Source organism: Silurus meridionalis, chromosome 21 (assembly GCF_014805685.1).
Source record: "Silurus meridionalis isolate SWU-2019-XX chromosome 21, ASM1480568v1, whole genome shotgun sequence".
Lineage (NCBI taxonomy): Eukaryota > Metazoa > Chordata > Actinopteri > Siluriformes > Siluridae > Silurus > Silurus meridionalis.
Genome location: NC_060904.1, coordinates 9,830,418 through 9,838,774, shown reverse-complemented (window position 1 = coordinate 9,838,774; position 8,357 = coordinate 9,830,418). Strand labels below are relative to the sequence as shown.

The 8,357-nt window shown below is 38.4% G+C and overlaps 1 protein-coding gene across 2 annotated transcripts in view; it reads left to right on the top strand.

Moving 5' to 3' along the window:
- The first annotated feature begins 633 nt into the window (after positions 1 to 633).
- cdh19 (cadherin 19, type 2) overlaps positions 634 to 8,357 on the top strand; it is a 55,344-nt gene continuing 47,620 nt past the window's right edge. The window contains exons 1-2 of one of the 2 annotated variants that reach the window (XM_046877701.1): positions 634 to 887; positions 3,706 to 4,002. In XM_046877701.1, coding sequence (XP_046733657.1) covers positions 3,790 to 4,002 — 213 coding nt within the window. In that variant the 5' untranslated portion in view covers positions 634 to 887; positions 3,706 to 3,789. The remainder of the gene's footprint in view (positions 888 to 3,705; positions 4,003 to 8,357) is intronic. The other variant, XM_046877700.1, reaches the window with a different exon arrangement.

Sequence of the window (8,357 nt, the reverse complement as noted above, 5' to 3'; positions counted from 1 at the left end):
CTGAGTGGTCTGTTTTAAGGTGCACATATAACCAGTATACCACGGTGCTAATTTTTCCTCCCTGATCATTTTGTTTTCAAGGGGAGCTCATCATCTACAGTGTAACGAACCATTGATTCTAGACATTCAGTGGCCCAGTCAAGCTCTGCGGGGTCAGACAGAGATCGAATTAATGTAGACGGATTATTGATAAAACTTGCTGCTGTAGTTGAAGTGAATGCACACGTAACACGGTAACGCGGTGAGGTACTAATGCAAGGATTGAGGCAGATTTCTCAGAAATATTGCAAAAATGTGTGTTTGTTTCTATGTTTCTTTTGTTTTTTTAAATGTCACGTGTTTTGTTTCCACCCTAGTCTCATCATTGCTTCGTATTCGCCTGAAGATTATCTGCTCCAGAATTGTCAGAAACAGATTCTTCTTCTTATTTTTTCTGAAATAGTGCGGTGCTTGTCCATGCTCTGCATAGGGCCTCTGTAATCTGTATAATGCCAGCAAAACTATAATAATACCCCCTATTGTTAGGCGGGGGGTGGGGGTTACTATGACCATGGGATTAAAAATTATGAAAAAAAAAGAATAGTATTCTATTTGTATTACAGCCTGAGGATGTTTGCATGGAAATAATTGCTTCTGTGTTACCAGTTTAGTTCAATTGGGGTGGACAGCAAAATGTGAGGGACAGCTGACAATATCACCACTGTGTGTTCTTCCTGAGAAGCTACTGAGAACAGGATGATGAGGTGATTTGGGGCATGACGAAGAAGAGAGAAAGGAACAGTTGGTCATTATGAGCAAAATAGGCATTAGTCTTCATTTATGCTATACATTTGGTAATGCTGCTTCTCAGTTCTACGCAGTTAAGAAGTAGAGAGACATTCGGGAAGGTGAGTTGATTTTATTTTCAATAACAATAACAAAACATTTTCCATAACTATTTATGGTATAGTCTTCAGATTAAAATGCAAATAAACTAACATGTGTTAAACCACCTAGCTATAATCCTATCCATAACAATAATTACTTACTATTAATAAGTAAGAACTCTTTTGAAGATGTCATATGAATATAAAATGTTTTGAAATATTTGAAATTAGTGTTCAAATGAGAGGGGAAAGACATCTATCTATCTATCTATCTATCTATCTATCTATCTATCTATCTATCTATCTATCTATCTATCTATCTATCTATCTATCTATCTATCTATCTATCTATCTATCTATCTCTATCCTATATATAGGTGTGTTTTTCATGTATTAACCAATATTAGTCTGTGACAGAAGGGGCTCAATTCTGTATTCATGACCACAAATGTCCTATGAACACTGTTTACTTGTTCCATGCTGCATACTTAATTAGGAATTTGTTACTCTCAATGCACAAACATTAGTATTTAAAGACTAACTAAGAAACTAAAAATATTTTCTATTTAACTGCACATGTTAATGATTAGATTTTAGAATTAGATTTTAAACAAAATGTATAGACATTTGACCATTAGAAGAAAAAGATGCACAAAATCAATCAAAAGACATCTGTTAACTTGTTAACGGCCTATAGCAAGTTATATAGAATTTTTCATCAAAGATAAGAAATTACAAATTGGGACTACTTGGTGTGATTTCCTGTCAGTTGGTTTGCTTTGTGTCTGCTTTTGATACAATGTCAGTTTCAGATTTTTGCATTGCTATTTTTTTAATTCACATACACTGGTCATTTATTCAGATATTTTCACTCCTGATCACAACTGGTCTTGAGTGTTAGCTGAGAGGAAATGTGTCCATTGTTATAGCATTCTGAGTGGTAGCTAAGTGTACGTGTTCATTAGGGTCCAAAAATGCAATAAACTATATGACACTCTCAAAGTCCATTAGGTTTATGTCACTTTTTGAACATCTCTAATTTAGCAAAGACTCATACCTAACTTGCAGTTAATAAACTAGCTTCATATTTCCTTATTTGCACATATAAGGTGGGTGTTTTTAAAATATATTATATTGTCTACAATAATACTAGTAATTATTAATTTTACATTTTACAGTTACATTTAACATGTGATCGTTGTATCATATTTGGAAAATACAGTGCCCTCCACAATTATTGGCACCCCTGTTTAAGATGTGGTCGTGGACTTCTAAAAATTCTCCTTTTTTTAAAACAACATAGAACCCAAATGCAAAAAAAGAGAAAAATCCAACCTTTCATTTAAGTACATAACTTTGGTGGTAAAAAAAAATCATACATTTAGAAAAAAAAAAACCTTGAAATCATGTGTCCCACAATTATTGGCACCCCTAACAATTCCTGTTTTGTTTTTTTTTATATATATTTTTCTGTAGTTGCTAAGGTTGGTCAGGGTATCTAGGGACTTTTAATTAGTAATTCATGATTTCCTGTTTCCCTGGGGTATAAATATGACGTGACACAGAGGCCTAATTCTCTTACCCATTTGTCAACATGGCAAAGACAAGAGAACACACCATTCAAGTAAGGCAGATGTGTGTCGACCTTTATAAGTCAGGCAATGGCTACAAGAAAATCTACAGTCAGAGGAATCATTAAGAAGTTTAAAACAACTGGAACAGTGACAAACAAGGCTGGAAGAGATCCCAAGTTTATCTTGCCACAACGCACAGTGAGGAGGATGGTAAGAGAAGTAAAAAAATTTCCCAAGCTCACCGTCACAGAATTGCATCAAAGAGTGGCATCTTGGGGTCACAGAGTCTCAAAACAACCATCAGACGCTCTTTACATGCCAACAAGCTGTTTGGGAGGCATGCAAGGAAAAAGCCTTTTCTCACTAACACTCACAAACGTAAACGTCTGGAGTTTGCTAAGCGGTACTGGGACTTCAACGGGGATCGTGTGCTTTGGTCAGATGAGACTAAGATTGAGCTTTTTGGCAACAAACACTCTAAGTGGGTCTGGCGTAAAACAAAAGATGAGTATGCCGAAAAGCACCTCATGCCCACCGTGAAGTATGGTGGAGGATCTGTGATGCTGTGGGCCTGTTTCTCTTCCAAAGGCCCTGGGAACCTTGTTAGGGTGCATGGCATTATGAGCGCTTTGAAGTACCAGGATATTTTAAATAAAAACCTGATGGCCTCTGCCAGAAAGCTGAAGATGGGTCGTCATTGGGTCTTTCAGCAGGATAATGATCCAAAACATGTGGCAAAATCTACACAAAAGTGGTTCAGCAGTCACAAACTCAAGGTCCTCCATGGCCATCTCAGTCCCCAGACCTCAACCCAATCGAAAACCTGTGGGGCGAGCTAAAGAGAAGAGTGCATAAGAGAGGACCCAGGACACTGGATGATCTAGAAAGATTGTGCAAAGAAGAATGGTCAAAATCCCTCTCTGTGTTCTCCAATCTTGTGAAATGTTATAGGAGGAGATTAAGTGCTGTCTTGTTGGCAAAAGGAGGTTGTACAAAGTATTAACATCAGGGGTGCCAATAATTGTGGCACACATGATTTCAATTTTTTTTTTTTTTTCTAAATGTGTGATTTTTTTACCACCAAAGTAATGTACTTAAATAAAAGGTTGGATTTTTCTCTTTTTTGCATTTGGGTTCTATGTTGTTTTAAAAAAAAGGAGAATTTTTTTGAAGTCCACGACCACATCTTAAACAGGGGTGCCAATAATTGTGGAGGGCACTGTATATTGTGTAATAATTAATTTGTTCATTGCTTTGAACCACAGGATTTCAGGGCACATTCTACACATCAACAGATTATCTTATAGAAGTCCCATTACAAATGGTCTCAGTATGCTAATGAAGTACTTATGGACCTCTTGAAAAAGGGCAAGGGAGTAACAAGAAGTAACCAAACAATGATTAGCTACTCATTTTTTTCTGGGATCATCACTATCTTCTTCATGACTGGTTTTGTGGGGAGTGAGCTAAGAAGACTTCCTGGATTTAGAGTCAAACGTGGCTGGATCTGGAACCAACTGTCAGTTGAGGAAGAAGATCCAACTCCAAAAATAATTGGTCAGGTAAAAACAGAAATATATTGGGTATAATAATAGCTATAAATTATAGCTGTCTGTAATATATTTTACTGCAACGTTTTTTAATACTATTTTGTATTATAAATTTACTTGGTATTGTATGAGGAAGTCAGGTGTGGCAGAGAAGTATGTGAGGGTGGTGTAGTACAGTGTGACAGCAGCGAAGTGTACAGTAGGAACGACAGACTGGTTCTGAGCCCTTCCAGTTTGCAGTGATGATGGACTGATTGACGGACAAGGTCTATGATGTTTGCGGATAATACTGTGATTTGTGGCGAGAGTAGGGAGCAGGTTGAGAAGAGCCTGAGGAGAAGGGGAATGAAAGTCAGTAGGAGTAAGACAAAGTACATGTGTATGATGAGTTCAGGTACCTGGGGTCAACAGTGCAAAGTAATGGAGAGTGTGTTAGAGAAGTGAAGAAAAGAGTGCAGGCAGGGTGGAGTGGGTGGAGAAGAGTGGCAGAAATGATTTGTGATAGTAGGGTATCTGCAAGAGTGAAAGGGAAAGTTTATAGAACTGTGGTGAGACCTGCTATGTTGTATGGTTTAGAGGCAGTGGCATTGAGTAAAAGACAGGAGGTGGAGCTGGAGGTAGCAGAGCTAAAGATGTTGAGGTTTTTGTTGGGAGTAACAAGGATGGACAGGATTAGATACAAGTTTATTAGAGGGACAACACATGTAGGATGTTTTGGAGACCGATGGCACTGGCTTTGTGACCTTGTGCATTTTCATGCTCCAAGTAGCAATTAAAAGATGGGAAAATTGTATATATGAAGGAATGTGCTATTCATGTATAACTGATTGCTATTAATAGTCAATTAATTAAGAAAACCTTCCATTCTCCAGTACACTATCTCTACCAGCCTGAACTTTTGACACAAGGCAGATCAGGTTCATGGATTCATGCTGTTTGTATTAAACTCTAACCCAACATCAGTGTGCCTCAGCAAAAATCTAAATTCATTAATCCTGGATATGTTTTAGCACTGGAGCAACAATTTTGTTCTTAACCTACAGAAAAGACATAGTCATTAGCTGTTGTAGTGCATTACCCTAAAGGTTTGCTTGAGTAAAAGTACAAAAGTATTTGCCTTCAAAGGCACTTAAGTATCCGATGTACTATGATTTATTATGGCTATAATGTCCTATAATCATTTTTGTTACAAGACTCTTATTTAATCAACTCAGTTTATGTGAAAAGACATTAATGTTACTCTTAGAACACCAATCTATTAGTAGAATAATATTAATTAGTCAAACACTGATATCTATTAAAAGTACAGTGGAAACCGCTTATCTCGACCTCAGTTATCTCGACAACCCTATTAAGTCAACGTTTTTGAAGTGGAACCGCCAAATTCTCGCTTCGTCTTAGTAATTTTTTATCGGTTATGTTGATTCTTTCATGTCGCCGAACCCTGATATCTCGAGCACAAGGGGGGGAAAATGTGCCATTTAACGTCGGTTATCTCGGTGCAGCCGCAGAAGAACTCGCGGAAGTGGCGGAAAAATCAAGGCTTACAGCTGCTACAGGTGTTGTATTGTATACTGGTGAATCTCTGCTGTTAGTTAGTGCACATATGCCTTTTGTTGTTAAATGTTATGCGATGAACGGGAGACGAGAACCACGCTTGGCAGTGCGGAACGTGGGATGAGCAGCATAGAATGAACACCGGCAGGATCGGGGGGAATCCGCGGTGCGCTTTGGGAAGAAAAGAGCAGCCGTTGAGAGAGTGCCGGTGGGAAGGCACGTACCGGGATACACATGAGCGATAACAACGACCGCCGTGAACCAACATACAGTGAAACCCAAATGCAAAAAAAGAGAAAAATCCAACCTTTTATTTAAGTACATTACTTTGGTGGTAAAAAAATCACACATTTAGAAAAAAAAAACTTGAAATCATGTGTGCCACAATTATTGGCACCCCTGATGTTAATACTTTGTACAACCTCCTTTTGCCAACAAGACAGCACTTAATCTCCTCCTATAACATTTCACAAGATTGGAGAACACAGAGAGAGGGATTTTTGACCATTCTTCTTTGCACAATCTTTCTAGATCATCCAGTGTCCTGGGTCCTCTCTTATGCACTCTTCTCTTTAGCTCACCCCACAGGTTTTCGATTGGGTTGAGGTCTGGGGACTGAGATGGCCATGGGAGGACCTTAAGTTTGTGACTGCTGAACCACTTTTGTGTAGATTTTGCCACATGTTTTGGATCATTATCCTGCTGAAAGACCCAATGACGACCCATCTTCAGCTTTCTGGCAGAGGCCATCAGGTTTTTATTTAAAATATCCTGGTACTTCAAAGCGTTCATAATGCCATGCACCCTAACAAGGTTCCCAGGGCCTTTGGAAGAGAAACAGGCCCACAGCATCACAGATCCTCCACCATACTTCACGGTGCTTTTCGGCATACTCATCTTTTGTTTTACGCCAGACCCACTTAGAGTGTTTGTTGCCAAAAAGCTCAATCTTAGTCTCATCTGACCAAAGCACACGATCCCCGTTGAAGTCCCAGTACCGCTTAGCAAACTCCAGACGTTTACGTTTGTGAGTGTTAGTGAGAAAAGGCTTTTTCCTTGCATGCCTCCCAAACAGCTTGTTGGCATGTAGAGAGCGTCTGATGGTTGTTTTGGAGACTCTGTGACCCCAAGATGCCACTCTTTGATGCAATTCTGTGACGGTGAACTTGGGAAATTTTTTTACTTCTCTCACCTCACTGTGCGTTGTGGCAAGATAAACTTGGAACCTCTTCCAGCCTTGTTTGTCACTGTTTTAGTTGTTTTAAACTTCTTAATGATTCCTCTGACTGTAGATACCGGCAAGTTAAGGCGAGTGGCTATTTTCTTGTAGCCATTGCCTGACTTATGAAGGTCGACACACATCTGCCTTACTTGAATGGTGTGTTCTCTTGTCTTTGCCATGTTGACAAATGGGTAAGAGAATTAGGCCTCTGTGTCACGTCATATTTATACCCCAGGGAAACAGGAAATCATGAATTACTAATTAAAAGTCCCTAGATACCCTGACCAACCTTAGCAACTACAGAAAAAAATATATATATTAAAAAAAAAAACAATAAAATTTTTCAGAGGAATTGTTAGGGGTGCCAATAATTGTGGGACACATGATTTCAAGTTTTTTTTTTTTTCTAAATGTATGATTTTTTTTACCACCAAAGTTATGTACTTAAATGAAAGGTTGGATTTTTCTCTTTTTTTGCATTTGGGTTCTATGTTGTTTTAAAAAAAAGGAGAATTTTTAGAAGTCCACGACCACATCTTAAACAGGGGTGCCAATAATTGTGGAGGGCACTGTATACCAACAATAACGGACAGTGAGAGTGTGGAAGTTTAAATAGGAGCTGGTGATTATGCTAAACAAGCACCATATGTGCGCGATTGAAGCCGGGAGCTTCAGAGAAAGTGGCTGAGAAAGCACCTGACACGCTGAAGGGGGCTGAAGGGGGCGTGGCAGGTGAATTCCTGACAGATAAACATGTACTGTATGTATTTTTATAGCATGCCTTCATCAAACAAATCGCGGCAACGCTGTTGTGTAAAAAAAATCTTCAAAAACACGTGCATGCACATTCTCATTTATTAACGCACATCATGTACATAAAGAAACTTCAAGCACGTTAATATATTGCCGCCATTTTGATTTTCGTTTACCTCGATCATCGGTTATCTCAATGCTTTTTGGCGACCCCCTAGGACATCGACATAACCGGGTTCCACTGTATTATAAGCCCATATACTTCTTTTCAACTACTTAAAACAAATAACTCAACATACAACCATTATTGTCAAAATAGCTGTCAAAATGTGAGTACACCCTAAGTAATAGCAGCTGTATGTTGTTTATCCATGCAAAGCAACGTTTTTTTGCAAGACATGTTTTTGTCTGCTTGTCAGGACCATTCAAATTTGTGTATCTTGTATTAGAGCAGTACAAATTTGAGGCAAATTTGAGGCAGTACAATTATCTCATACTGACCACTGGACCTCATGGAAAAGATTAAATAGTCCACGTCCACGAAGTACCAAGAAAAGGATTAAGGCAGTGCTAAATAACAATAGTGTGCACACAAAATATTGACACTTTGGACACAGTTTTGACATGTTCTCTTAGGATGTACTCACTGTTGTTGCCAGTTATTTTAACAATAATGTCTGTATGTTGAGTTCTTTAGAATACAGTAAATCTATATTGCTTTACAAGTTGCACATTGACTAATAAAATATATCCAAGTTTCAATTCTATAGTATTGTCCCTTGAGAAGATATACTAAAATGGCTGTTAAAATGTACTCACTTTTGTGAGATCAACT